The 21,107-nt window shown below is 36.2% G+C and overlaps 1 protein-coding gene across 1 annotated transcript in view; it reads right to left on the reverse strand.

Moving 5' to 3' along the window:
• Nucleotides 1–20,680: 20,680 nt before the first annotated feature.
• FRK (fyn related Src family tyrosine kinase) overlaps nt 20,681–21,107 on the reverse strand; it is a 207,926-nt gene continuing 207,499 nt past the window's right edge. The window contains exon 9 of the mRNA XM_004621761.2: nt 20,681–20,880. Within this exon, the coding sequence (XP_004621818.2) occupies nt 20,681–20,880 (200 nt within the window). The remainder of the gene's footprint in view (nt 20,881–21,107) is intronic.

Consider the following 21,107-nt stretch of genomic DNA (forward strand, 5'->3'; position numbering starts at 1 on the left):
ATTGTGAAGCGAAACTTTACTATTTTTCTTTGGAAATAGCATGACTTAAAATCTGGGAAATTAGCTCATGAAATATATAGAAGAACAAAAGAGAAAAATGCCCTTTTATTATTTCTCTACCTTCCAGAAACAAATCTTGCTGTAGCTTGCATGTTACTTAAGATTCTCTGAATGAACAGTACTGAAAGAGTGACTGTACAATCAGTAAAACATACAGTGCTTAATTTCTGCCAGAGGCACCGTCAATACAGGAATATATTACCGCTCAATGAAGTTTCAACTGCCAGCCGGTGAGATGACCAAGATAAATAGCTGGCATCATCCTAATCTTCAAAAGGTACTTGTTCCCACTTTCATGAAAAAATTCTTTCTCTCATGTGATAGAGTTTATGCTGTAAATTAAATCTCTCAAGTAATGGAAGAAAAAACCCATGACACTAGTGAGGGAAATTAAATTAGAGTCACTAATAGCAGGTCAGCACAGTCTGAGCAGAGGTAATGGAAGTGACCACATGAATGATAAGCAGGTCTTCTAGAGGCTGTGACAAGTGTCTCTGGGAGAGTGTGACAAGCATTCATCTAGGTGGCAAGCAATTTGCAGTCAAGACACTAACATGTTTACTGTGCAGTGCGACCCCCATCTATGCCAGAGCATGTCAACCTTTCTGAGGAGGATGCTCTAATTCCCTTGTGCAGGCCATTAGGAAGAGTTAAAAATGAGGCTCCTATTTTCTGGGTAAATCAATTTCTCATCGCCTTAGAAACCTTTCTGGGCAGAGCAGATGACCTTTAGAGACAATAAAAATCCCAGAACTATGCTTAAAGAACTTTATTTTCTAAAGTGTTAGGGTGAAACAAACACAAAATTGTTCCACAGTTCAACAATCAGAGGATAGCTGAAACAAATGGAGTTATTTTAGCTTGGTTGTTAAGGCTTGGGGAGCACGGTAACGCCAGTGACAAAATAACCTATTATGTAGGAAAGCTAAAATTGTCCCTTGCACTTTATAGGTAGCCTTTTGGACTTCAGCTGTAATTTACTTTCTATAACCCAATCAAGATCATTGAACTTTTGATACAAATATAATAACCAAGTAAATAATGCAGCCGCTGAAAATGAGGACAAGTGCAGAGAGAAGGGGTGGTGTAAGGGGAGAGAGAGGTAAAAGTCACTTCTGGGAAATCATAAATGTCTGATGATGTCATTAAATTTAGTATGTCAAAATATTTTTTATTTTACACTAACAGCTTATATTATAAATGATAGCAGCACATGAAATGATTATTTTAAACTAGAGGCTTGTCTGTGTTGCTTAAAATAATGAAAGACTGAAAATGAACTTAAATGTATTATATATCTAAAATGATACTGCAGCATTTGTAATAGTGTAGTACTTCCCTTAGTCTACTCTCCCTAGAATCACTGATTTGCAAAGAGAAATAATCTCTGCATGCCCGCTTTACTTAGTCTGCTCTAGTTAGATAATAATTAGGAACTGTTGCAGTACTCAATTTTAATAGTACACTTGATATACTTTTATTATATGGATGCATTATATATATTAGAACAGAAAATTAAGAAGCATCAAGATAGAGAGTCAAATAACTTAGTTCAACTGTCTATATTTAAAACAGAAGTCTTTTTGATATATGAATTGTCTTTATTTATTTTAGTAACTCAATCTTTGCTCAATTAAGAAAACCACAAACTTTGGATTTTTAAAGTTTTTTTTGGTTTGCAAGTATATGAAGTCAAGTCAACCCTAACATATGAGTCAAGAAAAAGAAAATGAATAACAAGTTTAAACCATATATTCTAAATAGAAAGTATAAGGTGTCATCTTGGAAAGTATGAGTCTTCATACTATTTGAATTTAGTAAACCATATTTAAGGAAATATGAGCTTCAGGAATCATGTTAATTCATTAATCAGATGACTCTTGAACCTCACCTTCTTCCTAATTTTCCATGAGCAAGATCAAATTATTGGTTTCTCTGAGTCTGTTTTCTCAACTCTAAATTGAAATTATAGAAATTTAAACTATCAAATCTATTTAAGAATGAAATTATACTTGGGTCTTGGTGTCTGTACTGAATTGAATTAATCTATTTCATAATCAATACCATTTAAGTAATAAACAAGTAATAAACTATAAATGTTAGTGCTGTGTCATGTAAACTGACCCCCATATTTAGTTCTAAGTATGTCGACATCAATTAAAAGTTCCCCAAGATCCAACTAACTGGTTCTTATGCTAAATAAAATGAATGAAGAAAAGGGTTCCCATTTAGCAAAGTATAACATTACTTCTTTGAATTATTCATTTTCAATTACTATTCTATTTTTACCAAAATAGAATCCTGAAAAATGGGGATCTTACAGATGTTGGCAGCAATTTTCTTAAAATAGTGTGTCTTGCCTTTCATATGATAAAGAATATCTGTAATTTCTATTATGAAAGCAAATTAAATCAGAATCAGTAGAGAATGTGAATTTGGAGAAAACAGATCTTTATTAGCAAAAATATAATTTAATTCTATATATATTTATGATGATTTTTATATTTTTATTGAAGGTTCTTTCAAATTAACTGAATAACACTGATTGACCCTAGCTAAATTGATTTTTAAAATTAAATTAAAGATCCTTTATTTCTTATAGCATAAAGGTAAAAATCCTATTCCTTCTTTCAGAAATGTCCACTCAGCTTAGTGACAGGAAATTGCTGACAAAATGTTAGAACATAAAAAACCATTATTCAAAATTCTCAACATATCCAATATGCTTTATTTTTTTGACACTTTTATTTCTGGTTTTTCACTCATATTATCATAACCCAAATACAGGTTGAATATTCATGTAGTCAACTTATATTAATAAGTAGTTTATATTTTCTGCAATATAAATTATTTATTCATTTTAAGGATTAAATTTATATGTTAGTGAGACCCTCCCAGCTCCCCCTCCTGCCCTGGACTGCCGCCCTGGTGGGGGACATGCCATTCCCCAGCACCACAGTTGTTTTCTCTTCCAGCCCAGGGGGCATGGCCTCTGCTGAAGAGGGCGTGGCCTCTTTTGGAGCCATGGCTCATGGGGCAGTAGTTATTTTCCTCAAATGAAGCAATCTGTTGTTACATCTCAGTCTTCATTACCTAAATCTGTGAGTAACATCCTAGCTATCTCAAACCCAGTAGTCCAATAGGCCGCTAGCCTGTTCCAATCTCACCAAAATACCAACGAATACAAGCAGCTGTACAAGCCCATTGTAAAAGAGCACATTCTACGAAAGCATCACTTGAGGCCTCATGTAAGGAACAGAGGAACATCTGAGAGGAAGGACAGGTTCTAGAAGGGGAAAATAGAAAGGTGACCATCATTGACCAAGCCCATCCAGAATCCTTTTTCGCAACAAGAGGGAATAGGGATAGTGAACTTGAAGGTCACTCCTCCTCCATACCACCACCACAACTTGAAGAAACAGCACAAATCCCCACCACAAGAAGAGGTCAATGAAAGGAGTCCAGAAGCCTCAATAGGCGTTTCCCACAAACTTGAGCTCTCCGATAAAGAATTCAGAAATGAAATGCTGAAGATGTTCAATGAACTCAAAGTAACGATGGAACAGATATCCGTTAAATTAAAGGAGGACCTGAAAGAAATAATGGAATGGACAGCCCAGAAAATACAGGAAGAAACGAGAGCAGAAATAAAAAAGCTACAAAAAGAAATGTGACAAATAAAGGATTGGGTAGATGAAATAAAAAACTCAGTGGGTGCCCTCAACAATAGAATGGCTACAGTGGAAGACAGAATCAGTGAGCTTTAAGATGAGCTGCAGGAAGTCTACAGGCAACAACAAACAATGGGAAGAGACCTCAAAATAGGTCTAGGGCTAATCAGAGTTCTACGGGATGATATCAGAATTATCAGAGTACCAGAAGGACAGGGAAGCAACCCCAGTGAAAAAGCCACAGTCAAAGAAATCATTGCTGAAAAGTTCCCAGAGCTGGAGAATGCAAGCATCCAGATTCAAGGAGCCTGAAGGGTGCCAGCTAAAAGAGATCCTAACACAAAAACTCCAAGATATATCATAGTTAAAATGATAGACATCATGGATAGAGGCAAAATACTGCAAGCATCAAGGCCAAAGAAGGAAATCACATACAAAGGAGCACCCCTTAGATTCACAGCAGACCTATGAGAGGAAACCCTCCAAGCCTGAAGGCAGTGGTAGGATATAGTAAAAAAAAAACTCAATGAAATGAACACTTCACCAAGAATATTTTATCCGGCTAGACTCTCATTCAAATTCAAAAGAACAATACACTATTTTGTGGATAAACAACAGCTCAGGAACTTCATAGACTCAAAACCAAAACTAAAAGAAGGACTAAAGGGGCTATTGTAAGACAAGAAAAACCCCTACAAGCATAACAAACCCTTGCATAAAGATGGCACAAAACCCCATAACAACAATCTCTCTCAATGTCAATGGTCTATAATTACCAATTAAGAGACACAGAGTTTCAAAATGGATTCAGAGACTGAACCCAACATTCTGTTGCTTGCAAGAAACATATCTGAACAGCCAGAACAAACACAGACTCAATGTCAAAGGATGGAAAACAATCCTGCAAGCAAACAACTCTCTCAAAATAGCAGGGGTGCCTTACTAGTATCAGACAACACTGATTTCAGGTTGAAAAAGATTAGAAGGGACAGAGTGAAAGCCATTTTTTATTAATCAAGGAATATGTACAGCAGGAAGAAATCACACACCTAAGTATGTACGCTCCCAATCAGAGACCAGCTAAATACCTACAAGAACTGCTAACAGACTTTAAGAAGGACATTGCAAGCAACACAATAGTAGTTGAAGACTTCAACATCGCCTTATCATCTCTGGATAGATCAAGAAGATTAAACCTCAGCAAGAAAATACTGACTTTGAAGAAAGAAATAGAAGATAGAGGGCTAATAGATCTATACAGGACTTTATATGCCCCCCCCCAAAAAATAAAAAAATACACATTCTTTTATAGTGCAAATTGAACATTTTCCAGAATAGACTATGTGCTGGGTCACACAACATGCCTCAACAGAATCAGGAAGATAGCCATTGTATCAGCTAACTTTTCAGACCATGATGCACTAAAAATAGAAGTTAATCATATACAGATGCAGAAAACCAAATCAAACACCTAGAAATTAAACAACTCAATGTTGATCAATGAGTGGGTCAGGACAGAAATCAAGGAAGAAATCAAAAGGTACCTAGAAACAAATGAGAATGAAGACACGAGCTACCAGAACCTGTGGAACGCAGCTAAAGACATGTTAAAGGGAAAATTTATAGCCCTGCAAGCATTTCTCAGGAAGTAAGAAAGGACCCACATAAATAACTTGACTCCACAGCTCAAGATTTTAGAAAAAGACCAACAAAAGGAGCCCAAACCAGGCAGAAGGAAAGAGATAATAAAACTGAGAGCAGAAATCAAGGACATGGAAACCAAAAGACAATCCAAAAGATCAATGAAATCAAGAGCTGGTTCTTCAAGAAAATAAACAAGATTGATAAACCACTAGCAAGACTCACAAAGAAAGAGAGAGAGAGAGAACCCTAATAAACTGAATCAGAAATAAAAAGGAGGATATCACAACAGAAACCAAAGAAATTCAAAAGATTATCAGAGACTTCTTTGAAAAGCTGTATGTAATGAAACAAGAGAACCTAGAAGAAATGGATAAATTCCTGGATTCCTATAAGATCACAAGGCTGAATCAATTAGACCTGGAATACCTGAATAGTCCTATTAATATCAAGGAAATTGAAACTGTAATCAAAAGTCTCCCCAAAAATAAAAGCCCAGATCCAGATGGATTCACTAGCAAATTCTTCCAAACATTTAAAGAGGACCTATTGTCAGTTCTTCTAAAGCTTTTCCAGGATACTGAAGAAACAGAAACCCTCCCAAACAGTTTCTATGAGGCTCATATCTCCCTATTGCCAAAAGCAAATAAAGACAACACAAAACAAAAGAAAACTAGAGGCCAATATCTCTGAGGAACACGAATGTGAAGATTCTCAACAAAATATTAGCAAATAGAATTCAACAACTCATCAAAAATATCATACACCACGACCAAGTGGGATTCATCCTGGGGATGCAAGGATGCTTTAACATTCAGAAATCAATCAACATAATCCATCATATCAACAAAAGAAAAGATAAAAACCATATAGTCACATCAATAGATGCAGAGAAAGCATTTGACAAGATCCAGCATGCATTTATTATGAAAACTCTTGCCAAAATGGGTATAGAAGGGACTTTCCTCAATATAGTCAAAGCCATCTACTACAGGCCTATGGAAAGCATCATTTTCAATGGGGAAAAACCAAGAGCCTTCCCTCTAAAATCAGGGACGAGACAATTATGCCCGCTCTCTCCACTTCTGTTCAATATAATACTGGAAGTACTTGCCATAGTGGTTAGGCAAGAAAAAGATATTAAGGGCATTCAGGTAGGAAAGGAAGAAATCAAGCTTTGACTATTTGCAGATGATATGATACTATACTTAGAGAACTCTAAAAGCTCTTCCAAGAAACTCCTAAAAACAATAGATTTGTATAATAAAGTTGCAAGCTATAAAATCAATACCCAAAAGTCCATGGCTTTCCTACACACAAATAATGAGAGAGAAGAAAGTGACATAATAAAAAGCAATCCCGTTCACAATCGTGTCTCAGAAAATAAAGTACCTCGGAATCAGAATAACTAAGGAGGTAAAGGATACATATAACCTAAAAAAAATGGTTTCTAGAGTAGAAAAATCTTTCCAACTCTCATTCATTTGTAGGATACCAAACTCATTCACCAACTTTCTTTGTCAAGAAAATTTTCACTCAGCAATACCACTCATGGGAATATATCCCGGAGAGGCAAAAAGGTATAGTAGAAATGGCATCTGCATTTGTATGTTCATTGAAGTACTGTTTACAATAACCAAAATCTGGAAAAAACACTGGAGTGCCCCCAAACAGATGACTGGTTAAAGAAACTTTGGTACATCTACATAATGGAATATACGATGCAGCTGTTAGAAAAGATGAAGTCACGAAATTCGCATACAGATGGAACAACATGGAAAGTATCATGTTAAGTGAAATGAGTCAGAAAGAGAGAGACAGACATAGAAATATCGCACTCATCTGTGAAATATAATGTAACAGAGTGGGAAACTAACACCCAAGAGTAGTAGAAATAAGGACCAGGAGGTCTGCCTCACAGATTGGAAACTGACCTCACATGCTGGGGGAAAAGGCACTGAGATAGAGAAGGGAACACCAAGTAGAGGATGTTGTGTAGACCCTTTAGGTGAAAGATACATGACAAAAGTAGACTATAGATCAAACATGATGGCCATCTATTACAAATACATCTATTTCAAACTACAACACCCAAAAGGAGAGAGAACAAAAGGGAATGCCCTGCCACAGAAGCAGGGTTGGGTGGTGTGAGATGAGGTGGGGTGGTGGAAGGAATACTAGGAATATTGGTGCAGGAGAATGGGCACTGGTGGAGGGATGAATGACTGATCACTGTATGAATGAAATGCAAACACTAAATAAAGTTCATGAATTTATAACTGTACCTCACGGTGATTCACTAATAAAATTTTTTAAAATATTTATATGTTAGAATGGACAAATAAATATTGGATAATCATACCAAAGATTACCAAAAAGGCAATATCTGGATTCTTCTACTATATCACTGTATCACTGTCATCCCATTGTTTATCAGTTTGCTCAAGCGGGCACTGGTAATGTCTCCATTCATCCCTGTTGTATGCTAGTGTAGCCCAATGGCATCTACTCACTCCAGGAACATGAAGAGCCTGAGATTTTCGCAGCCACTCTTTACTCATCCTTCCCAACGCCGCCGCACTAGGGGCTCTTTCAGTGTCAGGCAAATGAGGCCCATTATTGTTACTGTTTTTGGCATATCAAATACGTCACAGGTTTATAAAACATAATTAAATCTCTGTGTAAGCTTCATTTACTCTAGTGATTTAAAATAGATGCTTACCACTGTCTTTCCATATTCATTTGTTCATTTTGATTTTAGGACCACGCCTGCATCTGCTGAAAGATTACTCTAGATTCTGTTCAGAGATCACTCCTACAGGAGACAGGGTGACCTTATTGGGTATTGGGGATTAAGCTAGGGTCAGCTACTTGAAAAGCAAGTGTCATACCCATTTGTTTATTTAACATTAACATATTACAGATAGGACTAAAAGATCGAACAGGAGTTAAGGTGCTTGCCAAGCACACAAGAGAGCTTAACTCAATCGCATGCACCCTATATGAGCACCATCAGGAGTGGTCCCTGAAAAGCAAAAGTGAGCCCTGAAAACTAGTAAGTATGCCCATAAGTGTGCCCATAATCTCTGTCCACAAATATTCCATATAATGAATCCAGATATTCATATAAACCTCAAGGTCTGTCCCTGATACACACATATATCTTTGTAGTGTGCCACCAAGTAAGAGACCGTCACCATAAAGCTTTATAAATAGAAGTCACATGAAATATTTTATGGTAATTCTGCCAGTTAAGTATTTAATCTTGGTCTTTTCTTGTTAATTAAAATATACTGATTTACTGCCAATCCAAAAGAAGGAAAAGAAAAAGTGATGCCAGTTTATAAATACAGAAACTAAGCTTTCTTGAATAATGCAGACTCCACTGCTTTGTATTTGCATTAATTCAACAAATTTTTATTATACAAAATTATATGACCTCAATATAATATGTGGGAGAAAGTGATGATCCCAATCTCTTGATTTTAACAGCACAAGGCTGAAAATTTAAAATACCAAGTAGATGTCATATTATAATAAACGTTCAGTAAATAATTGGAACAATCTGATTGTATGACAGACATGTCACCTGGGATTAAGTAATTAATAAAGTTCTCTCTGGAGATTTAAATTGAGACCTGAAGAGATTCCAAGGAACAACCTGAAAAATCTATGTGACAGAGGGTAGTAAGCAAGGAAGAGTATTGAGACAGGAAATCCAATCAGAGGCAGAGATCACTTCCTGAGGCGCTTTGTGGGCATATAGGAATTTGGAGTTTTTACTAAGTGAAGGTGAGATGTTGCATGACATGATGTTTGTTCTTGTTTTTGTTTTTGTCTTACTCTGCTAATTCTGTGGAAATAGAGTGACACAAAAACGGAGGTACTCATAGAGGCCAGTATTGCTAGAGGAGAAGTGATGGATTGTCCCATGTAGTACTGAAGCACAGAGTATACTTTTGCAAGTAAAAGAAGGGAAAAGTGGTATTTCTTAATAGTTTCTTAATTTTTTATCACTTCTTTTTATTTTTGTGATTGCTGCTCCTACTCTTGATTGTATAGCTTGTTGGAGGCCAAACTCCTTAATTATGGCACTTGTGCATATTATTACCATTGTAGCACTCACTGCAGGTCACTATGTGCCTACATATGTACTATCACTGGTTAGCAGTCTTTTAATTGTGCTGCTCCATAGGGGCTGCACACCTTAGTTGCAGTGCTCACACACAGCTGTCAGTGTGCTGGAGATTATCCACTCTTTTGCAGCACAGGGAGAAGTGTACAGAGTAGACACTAGAGCTGCAGCGACGTTGTTCAGCACGTTCAGGTGGCACCAGGAATCAAGGTCAAATTGATGATTGCGAGACAGATGCTCTTTTGTCATTAAGCCCACACCACTACCCCTCTGAAGATATTTTAATTTGAGCAATTAGATGGATTACACTCTTTAATGAGAATGAAAAGATAGAAACAAGTTGGGGTAAGGGAAGAAAAATCTGTTTTGGAACAAGCTAATCTCAAAATGCTTTTTGACATCTGATGAAATGCAGTGAGTTAGATACCTGATTCTAGAGTTGTAGAAATATATCAAGATTAAAGTATTTCAATGGTACTCTTCAGAAGAGAACTAGGATATAAAAATAATGGAGCAGGATGATATCACCAAGAGAGAATGTATATTTTGTAGGAAATAAAAAATGAAAAACCCAACACCAAGTCTTAGGGCTCTCCAAATGGAAGGGTCGGAAAAAGAATTGGAGAAGAAACACCAATTATAGTGGAACAAAAATCAGAATGAAGAAAGTTTCAAGATAATGGAAGTAGATAAACAAAGGATGTCATAGAAGTCAAGTAACATACAAAGAGAATAATTAGCCACTGGGTTTGTACTTAGTCACAGGGAAATATCACACTAGAATAAATTATAGAGTAAACAAGAGATAGTATATCAAAGGCAATGACAAAATGTTTTTCTTTGAAGACAAGAAGATAAATACAAAGGGTAGTACCAGGAAAAATATTTTACTTTATTTTGGGCATTTCAATATATATCATGCTGAAATTACCTGGCAAAAAGATGTTTTGAAGTTCATCTCATTTTGACTAAATTATAGACAGGCTGGTTTCTCTTTTCTTAGTGAATTCATTTTAATGAACTAGAAATTGTAACTTCTTTATCTGATGTTTTGAGATATAAATCTTTTTAAAGGTCTCCTCTTGGTTTCATAACACTGGAGTGTCTTTCTCAAAGAACTGGAGGCCCTTTTATTGAAATGTAATCAAAGATATTAGCTTTTCTTCCTCCCATTTGGGGTGAGAAATAAGTAGTCCAATAATAACAAGCTAGTGTGGCCCTTGAACCAAGCTGCACAAATACCTTTTTATCCTAAAGATATGAATCACTTATTCCACGTATGGATATTCATGTCCTCACCTAGCCTCCTATAGTATTCTTCTACCAGATCAACTCAACATTTTAAAATACATATCTCTCTGCTTTTGGACTTAAGGTCAATCTTCCCCCACTGTCTCAGTGGCTTTGAATAAATTTATCCTTATCCTTGTTTATTTAGTTTTGTGCAATTGTTATTTTGACAATGATCCTCCAGAATTGCTCTTTACTTCTTTCACCTACTCATTGTGGCCTCTTTATTTCCCTCTTCCTTTGAATTCTGTTAGTGAAGATTAAGTAGAATATTCCAGAGGGGAGGAGAAAAGAGAATGAGAAGAGTTTTTGTCCCCTTCCTTGACCTCTTCCTTTAAGATCACAAAGAACTAGCTCTCCCCTTCTGTAAAACAGAGCACAGGACTCTTTTAAAAGTCTGTTTTCTGCACATAGGTCTCTTTGACTCCAGCAGGTCAGTGACTCACTCTCTTCCCCTCTCAGTCTTAGCAATTAAAAAAAAAGTGAGAAAAAAAGTTTGGGAAGTTTTATCTCACTTGTACTTCCTCTCTTGGTATCTCTCCCACATTCTATTTATGCCAGTGTAAATAGTCCCTTTATTAAAATTAATTCACTGAAATCTGTCATCTGCGAACTGAGGGGAGTGTACTAGTAATTGACTGAAATATAGTAAGATGATAATTATAGGGGGAAGTCCTTGAAAAAATGTCAGAAAAGGTATATCCATGAAAGATTCAGTTATACTGCTACTCAAGAACCAATCAAATGATGTGACACAAGACAGAGCTTTATTGGCAACAAGGGGTCAGGTTGAAAAATGGCGGGCTTATATCCTCAAAGCAAACATCTTGTCTAATCAATCACAAGAAGTAGTTTTTATAGGAAAAGAGAACATGGAATCACATTTTAGAAAGGGTAAGTTACAGACTGGTGAGCATCAGAATGATCAATAAATTCACTCAGGGATGCTCCCCTGAGGCACACTTACTTATGACTGCAAATAAAGATTTCGGATAAGGTTTCTGTCCTTTTATCCTTTTGAAAAAGATAAGGAGGACAGTCTCAACATTTTCAACCAGCCCTAACCAGCCAGAATTTCTGGTTGCTAATAACAAATTCAGCTCCTAAATTCATTGGACCAGTTTCAAGAAACACAGGACACAAGTGGAAAGATTGGCCTTTGATAGGAAGATTGAAATGGAAGAAAAGGCTGACATTGGTCCAGATGAAGGTTTGCTGATATGTCTAGGTGTGAGAAGATGAAGAAGCTGAAATTTGAGGGCAAAGCTCCTTACTGTGAGTAGGGCATGGAAGAGGGTATATGAGATTGGAAGGGAGATATAAATGTCTTCTGAAGCACAGAATAGCCTAAGCAGGTTAAAAAAAAAAAGCAAACTACAAGTGCAGGTGTATCTCTTTAAGTTTGCACTTGTGACTAAGAAAGAGAACAAACAGTCCAATCATTCTGAATATGGATAAACAATTTCATTTACCAAAGAGCTTAATAGAAACCAAGTTCGACTACAAGTAGGAAAGAGAATATTTAAAGTTAAGTAGTTTTCTAGGGATTGAAAAGAATAACATCCCATAGGATCTTCCCTGAATATGAAAATTGTGGAAATTGAAGTACAGATACCATAAAATGCATGCTGATACTTAAAGTCACATAAGGAAAAAATAAAAGTCTGCCCAATAGAACAGATGTTTAAGATTTTTTTACCTTGTGTCAGAATTTTTTTAATGAAATGAACAAGTTTACATTGTCATCTAACATGGAAAAGAAAGATGTGAAAACACAATTTCATATGTACTTATTAATCATTTCTGACTTAAGGTCACATAAGGAAAAAATAAAAGTCTGCCCAATAGAACAGATGTTTAACATTTTTTTACCTTGTGTCAGAATTTTTTTAAAGAAATGAACAAGTTTACATTGTGATCTAACATGGAAAAGAAAGATGTGAAAACACAATTTCATATGTACTTATTAATCATTTCTGCTTCAATAGAGATGTTCTAAGCACCCAAACAGGGTACAAACAACTAAAATGAAAGGGAAATAATTGTGTCTCTTTCAGTTTTATGATTCTGTCCAATTCTAAGAGACAAGAGTGAATGGACCTACCAAAAAATTCTGGGAAACTCGGCAAAAATACTGAGAAACCTGGTTATATCAAAGATATGTTTCATCTCTTTTCAGAGGCAGCCCTGAGAACAAAGATGAGAAGTACTAGGCATATCTCTTTCTTTGTACAAATAGATTGGCATACCAAAAACTCTTGTTATTTTAACCTATATATGCTTATACATAATGACAATACATACACATCACATGTACATTATGTACATATACATAAACACACACCTTCACTGAACAAAATAAAGACCCATCAGAATCATCATTTTAAAGGTTTTTTTTTTCCTAGCCACAACAAAATACTGTTCACTACACTGTGTTTGAACATAGTGCTACAACTCATTTCTGATTGCTCCATGCAATGTCTGGAAAAAACTCATATTCTTAAGATTTCAGTTCTTTCATCCACACAGAAATTGGGTTAGATTTTCTTTGAATTTGCATTTTTCTAAATGTTTGGTTCTCAATAAATTAAAAAATGGAGTGACCTGATGTTTTGAATAGCGTTGAAACACTGTCATCCCATTGTTCATTAACTTGCTGAGCAGGCACCAGTAACGTCTTCATTGTGAGACTTGTTACTGTTTTTGCCATATCAAATATGCCATGGGGAGCTTGCCGGGCTTTTTGTGCGGGAAGGATACTCTTGGTGACTTGCCGGGCTCTCTGAGAGGAACAGAGAAATAAAACCCAGGTCGGCTGCATTCAAGGCAAATTCCCTACACACTTTGCTATCACTCCAGTCCGTGTTTTGAATAAATTGCACTGTTTGGTACAGTGGGTGGTTTAGGTTTATAACTAAGGATACATGCAGTATGGGTTGGGATCACAGATACGCCACTTCTCTCTGTGTATTTATACACATTACTTGACTTCTCCAAGCTTTAGTTTCTTCAATTGTATAGGTGAATAATAACACTTCATCCAGTTATGGTGCATACTGCATGAGTTAATATGTATAAAAATAGTTAGAATAATACCTGCCACACAGTAAGTATTCATTAACATTATCTTATACTATCATCATGATTATAAAGCATTAACTGAAAGTACTTACATATTAGATAGTAGTAATTATTTATATAGTTAAAATTTTTAGCTACTGCTTAAGATGAAAAAAGAACTAATTTTTTTAGGATAAATTTTAATTTTTTTTTTTTTTGCTTTTTGGGTCACACCCAGTGATGCTCAGGGGTTACTCCTGGCTTTGCACTCAGGAATTACTCCTGGCAGTGCTTGGGGGACCATATGGGATGCCGGGGATCGAACCCAGGTCGGCCGCGTTCTGGTCCCAGGATAAATTTTAATTTTTGAATTAATTCTACACTGTCTAATGGGGACAAACTTACTTCATTATAGGTATCATCTGTATTCCCTCCAGATACTGTTTGGGTATATTCAGGTCAAGCTTCAGTCATACTCCATTGGTTGTTGGCCTGATAAAACTTGGTTACAAGTGACCATCAGTAACAAAGACCCTGGTTACAAGAAGTCTATGCACCATCTTAATTAGAATTTAGTAACTCTGGTGTCTTTAAGATGGTGTAAAATGATACTATCTTATGATACTAGATAGATGATAAAGCTGTTACTCAAGGCTAAAAGAAAAAAATGCATTTAAATGCCAAACAAAATTTTATTTATTTATATAAAATTAATTTTGAACTTATACATTCTTATTTTTAAATTAAGGTCAACCCCAAAGAAATCTCAAGCACCCCATAAGCCGACTGATGGCAATACTCAGCTCAGCAGTTCGGTGCTTGGGCCTGACCTGTGCTCAAGAAGCCAATGTTCAGGGGAACATGTGATACTGAAGATTGAACTCAGAGCTTCTGCATGCTAAGTATGTTCTTTTGCACTATCTCCCCAGTTCTGAAGACTTTCTTTGCTTAAGTAAATTTACTATGTACATATAGGGTTTTTCTTTTATCTTTAAGTAAATCACAAATAAAGGTCTATATTGTATTGATTTAATGACTTTCCATTCTTGCTTTTCTATATTGCTTTTAGTTTACTCACACAGAAGCAACTAAAGGTAGTTCCATAATAATGGGATGTCAAAATTATATCAGATAAGTAAGGAAGCTGATTATTGCAAAAGGCCTCTAAAGTGTTCCTGCTATTTGAGCATTCCTACTCAAATAGGAATAATGTATAGGGAAACATTACTGACATTTATACAAGGAAAAATCATGATCTGATTACCACCTTAGAAAGACCTCCTTGACTCAATTGTGCATGTCACCTGAACTGATATATGCAACTTCGTATTGATAGATGTTTGACTTTGAGCCATTCAAATTAGAGTGTCAGCATCATGCTATCTTCCTTTCATGTCACTCTTCCTAGTCAGAATCTAGTACAGTGCTCAAGTGCATAACCACACTAAATCTTGCTTCAAGTATTAAAATCTACAATATGCACAGTGTAGAGCCAAGGACAAAAAAAAAGTAGAAAATATTACTTTCTAAAAACTTTGAAATTCTCTAAAATTTATTCAATGCAAAAGTTATCTATTAAACTTCCATCAGAAAACCAAAACCATTTAATAAGATAAATATGAATAGAAAATCATTACAGAAAAGCAATGAGCACATAACATTCAGCTAGAACCTAGAATAAACAGTATTTTATGTCCTTTCCATTCATTTAAATATTTATCTTCAGATTTCCTCAGAGCTCATAAACACATATACTTGCACAATGTTTTGAGCTGCATACACATAAGAGCTGAGAGAGTCTTCCCAAGACAAGCAAATGGACAAAGGTTATGACTGACAGAAAATTCATCACCTCTCCATCTTGCCCTCAGGCCATGGCACCAAGGTCTTAGAGCATTAGGTTAGAACCATGTACCCATTTATAATGGAAAGTTAACAGCAGCGGCTGAAAGGGTAGACAAAAAAAGGAAATAGAACTGAGTGATGACTAAAGCCTTGGGAAATAAATAAATTCACAAATAACAAATAGGAAGAAGAAACAGAGGAACAGAGAAGAAGGATCTTTTTCAGAACACCTAAGAAAAAGACACAATGACTGGTAATTTTGCATATTACTGGTTCCCTTTTGAGATCAATGTTTATTAATCTTTTTGGTAAAATATACTTGTAACAATTTTAGTCGGTCATCAATTGTCATCTCATAAGTAAAAACTTGATGTTTGATGTACATACTAAAGATAGAAGAAAGACAAAATATTTTTCACAGAGAAGCACTCCACTTCCCAAGATTTGTAAAATACCTCTTCAGCATAACAGTAATTGGGAAGGTAGTACAGAAAGTAAGGAGCTTGCTTTGAATACAGTTGGAATTGCTGCAGTTGCAACCCTGTTGTGAATCTCTAAAACTATATCTTGTCCCCTGAATATTGCCAGGGGTCACCTTTGAGCACAAAGCCATAAATAGGCCTGGAGCACCACTGGGTATTACCCACCCCTGCTAACTTTGAAAAAAAAGATAATTTATGCCACCTTTTTTGTCTGTACAGATCATGTGCATTCTTGCAACCTATTTAGTACTATATTAATTTACGATTCATGATCACAGATCCAGTAATACTCACTAGGCTCCACAGCCTATATCCTTTACATATAAATACCTGTATACACATACACAAGCACACATACAAACATAATAACACAAGGTGAATATGCTTAAAGTACATAACTAAAATGTTTCATTAGATCAGAGTCCAATTTCATTGTAAACGAAACCTCAGCATGTACTATTTGAACTATTTGAAATACCAACATTGGTTTTGAGTAAGAGATCTCAAAAATAGTCACAATAAATCTCAAATCATAGATTCCAGTTTCTTAGATACTGCTCATTAAGTACTTCATCATGGCACTCTTCTCCTAGAGGGTATCTGTCTCTTTGCCTATTAAATCTCTACTTTTATTCAGCCTGCCACTCTCATTTGGAGTGTCATTTGGAGCCATCATTTGAGGGCTTTCCAACCATTGCTTACACTAATTTTAAATATCCTGGGATTTAGTCCAATGGTAAAAATGTATTGTTTTCTAAAAGAACCTCTTAATGTGTCATCAGAAGACTAATTCTCTCTGAAAGAATAATTATCTAGACCAGGGGCACAGAGCAGAGGTCTGATCCCAAATTATAAAGTAAATTTAACTCCTCAAGCGTAAAAGCTGTTGATGCTTTTGAATAAAAGTACATTTTTGGATTAGAATCCAATTTCTAGCTCCTTTTATTTGACCCACTGGATAATGAGATCTGAATTCCAATTGTGAGACATGAACTGGAACTCAATAAAATATGGCCTTAACTTTTTTCAAGTTTATGAGAAAAATATCAACATTTGGCAACCTTTCTATATGTGCAAAGCTGATTATGTGTGTATATCAGTATTTTCATTGTAGTAGAAAGTTTTTTAAAAATGAAAAAATACCTTTTTTTTAAAGTCCACAGATGGAGCACACATTTCATCTGTCAAGACCTCTCTGAACTTAATTAATTACAGTCACTTAATTATACAGAAGCAATTGAAGTTTTAGTAGCTTATGTTTAGTGGTGGGAAGTATGCATAACTAAGTTGTAAAGGAAAAAAATGATAGATAATTTCTACTTGTAGTCTAAAGATGCCACATTCAATCCCTATATGGAAAGGAGACTTCCTGGGTTAGGGTAAAATTGGTCTTTCAGGAGAGAAGATTGGGCCCATGAAATACGATTGTAGGAGGTAGCAACAGATGATTCAGTCATGGAAAATAATGATTTTGTAAATATGATACTTTGTCAGTCTTTACCATATCTATAACAATCAAACAGACTAATATCATATAAAGATTTGTGACTAAAGATTTAAAAAATTAAAGATAAAAATATGCAAATATGCAAAATATGGAAGTAGAAATAAATTCCATGCTGATGGATCAGAAAAATTACAATCCTATTTCATGGATACGCAATGGGTAGTTTGCCAAAAAAAAAATTGAAGTATCATATCCCTTGATATCTATGTTATGAAGCTATAGTAATCAAAATAGCATGACATTGAAATAAAAACACATACCTAGATCACTGGGGAAGAAGTGAGAGCTTCCCTTCCACTACCCACAAACACTAAAAGACTCACACAGACACATACAGGTAAAGTATGGCAAAAGAAATAAGAGAAAAAGATGAAGCAAAAATAGTACAAACAATCATAGGCTAAAGAATAAATTAGGTCACTGTAAAAGATAGCACTATCAAAAAATTTAAATTTTCTTGTTAGTTTTTATTTAATTAAACTATTAAGTTATAAATAGCAAGAGAATGACAGCATTTCCAGTTCAGAATTTCCACTGATGGGATAGCTTTGTTTATTCATTTGTAAGGATAACTTTTATCTAGAAGTTCATGGTCATGCCAAGAATTGTATTCTAAACGTTTTTTACATGCTTATCTGCCGGTCAACCATTTCTATCATATGTCAGATTCTTGGCATTCTGAATATCTTAACTATCTCTATCACTTTTAACCCTCTTATTCTCTCTTTAACTGGCATCCCAGCACAATTTTATTTAACTTCAATCTGATTTCAATTCCTTACTCTTCTCTTCTATCTGACACCATTATCATCAATGGATTACAGTAACAGAAAACAAACAGGTTTCTCAGTTTATTTTATACCTTCCTGAAATAATCCTTTTCTGCTCTTCTATTCAAAATTCATTTTTTCTTTTGTACCACAGAACTCACCACCATAAGAAATTGAAACACCAATTAAATTTAAGTTTAAGACAAGTGTTTGGTTACTGCTCCATTACCTTCTCTTTCTTTTGCCACTCACATCTTAATAGTGATCTCCAAGATAGAAACCCAGAATTTCTATCACTTTCCATTAATCTCCTCCTAGCTTTAATTCTCTCATTAGTTTAGATGTGACATATTATCTTAAAAAACTCTTAGAAAATATTCTCAAATTATTATTTCTTTTCTATTCATTCACCTTTCTAAAAAAACCACTGTAGTATAAATCTAACCACTTTTGCTCTCTATGCTTGTATCCAAAAACATCACCAGACAAAAATTGCTGAAGGAGTTGATTTTTCATTAAATTTTTGGGCATAATTCTTCCCTATATAGAAAACCATGAAATCATAATATTATTTTATAAGCTCATATTCTTCCTTTCCAAGACAATCATTTTAAACATTATTTTTTAATCTCCAAAACTCAGTTTTTAATTCAGATTTTGATGGCAATTTCATTGGGTGTTTCAGAGTGAAAATAAAAGCTGTCTAAATTCACAATCGTAAGTTTACCTGTCTACAAGATAAACCTTTTATTCTGAGGTCCTTTTATTAAAGTCCATGTTATCAAGTATAATCGCCTATCTTTTCAAGGACTTTGTTTCACAATTATCTTTCTTTTATCCTACAGTAGCAATCTTTTTTGTTTTATCAACTTTTCCATCAGTATGCAAATATAAGGTTGTGTTTTTAAGATAAAGCAAAGTAAAATAAAATCTTCCTTTAGTTACATCTCAGGTGTTGTGTCAGTTTTTGCTTCTTTTTACAAATAAATGTTTCTGAGTATACACATATGAAATCAATGCTTCCTTACAATTTTAAAACTTTTACAATGTCTGATTTTTCTCCATTATTCCATCAACATTTGTGTCAACAAGATCACCAAATGACCATCAGATTACCAAGTGTAATTAATATATTTTTATTTTTATCTAGCCATCCACATACTATATGTGGTCCAGGATTTCTGAGCTACCTAAAACCTTTCATTAAAAGTTTGTGCTACAGGGGTGAAGTCAAGATGGACAAATAGGCAGAACCCATATTTTTATCCTCCAGTAATTATGTCAAAATCTATACCAAAGTGGCTGGAGCGATAGAACAGCAGGTAAGGCATTTGCCTTGCACTTGGCCAACCCGGGTTCTATTCCCAGTAACACCTGTGCATTGCCGGGTGTGACCCAAAAAGAAAAAAAAAATCTACACCAAAACTTGGAGTAATCACAGAACTATAACTGAAACCCCAGAGATCAGGAGTAAGAGCTTCAAGCTGGAATGAGAGGAAATTTCCACCAGTGAGAAGACAGTGAACTTGCCAGTGTGAAGACCCAGCACAATGTCCACACAGCATATGGGAAATTCCCAGAAGCAACCACCATGATATGCACCACCTCTCCCGTCCACAGTCCCACTCCACCTCAGGACAGGTCTTAGGCAGTCACAGTAAACTCAGTGTCATGTGGAACAAGGTCAACCTGCCTGAACTGCTCTTTAAGTATGGGCAGTAACATCTCCATTCGTCCCAGCCCTGAGATTTTAGCAGCCTCTCTATTGTGAGGGATAACCCAGCAGGAACAAAATGAAATTTAATTCCTGTGAGATGATTCAGGGGCTGAAGAAAATACTTTGCAAAATTAGGTATTCCCAGAGGAGAGAAAGTGGCAGCCGTGGAGCACCAGGCACAGGAGCTGGCAGAGCCGCGGCAGCGCTCAGCGCACTAACAGTGGGGCTGACCGTGTCATAACTTTTCTGCGTGAATGACTCAAAGTGCCCTTTAAATATTTTCTCTCTCTCTCAAAAAACAAAAAGTATCTTTAAGGGGCTGGAGTGATAGCACAGGGGGTAGGGCATTTGCCTTGTACGGCCAACCGGGGTTCGATTCCCAGCATCCCATATGGTCCCCTGAGCACCGCTGGGGAAAATTCCTGAGTGCAGAGCCAGGAGTAACCCCTGTGCATTGCCGGGTGTGACCCAAAAATAAAAAAAAAAATTTAAAAAAGTGGCTTTAAGTGGAACCAAACTGGCGTCCTGAGGGAGGCGCCCCAGGAGTGAGACTCGTGAAGAAGGCGGCCTGCGGGCTCGTGTCAACAGAGCTGCCGAGCGCAGCTCTCGCACTGTGGGCAGCCAGCCTCCATGGTGGTCGAAGGTTAGCGTGGATGGCCAGGGCTCTTTGATCCAACTGGGCACTAGCCGCGGACAGCAGGTCTGGAGTTGAGGGGGCGCCCCGGTTCCCTCTATGGGCGGCTGACTCGGGTATCTCACCGCTGAGAGCGTGTCCCTGCCACCCCCTGCCACCGTCTCTTCCGTGGCCCAGCCTGCACCGCCGGAGCCACCCACAGTATATTACGGAGGAAAACCTCCCTGAGCACAAGCTGTCTGGAGATGGAGCATGGAGGAGTGTGGTCTCTGGTGAGGTTCTGATGGACTCAGGG

Source organism: Sorex araneus, chromosome 4, assembly GCF_027595985.1.
Source record: "Sorex araneus isolate mSorAra2 chromosome 4, mSorAra2.pri, whole genome shotgun sequence".
Lineage (NCBI taxonomy): Eukaryota > Metazoa > Chordata > Mammalia > Eulipotyphla > Soricidae > Sorex > Sorex araneus.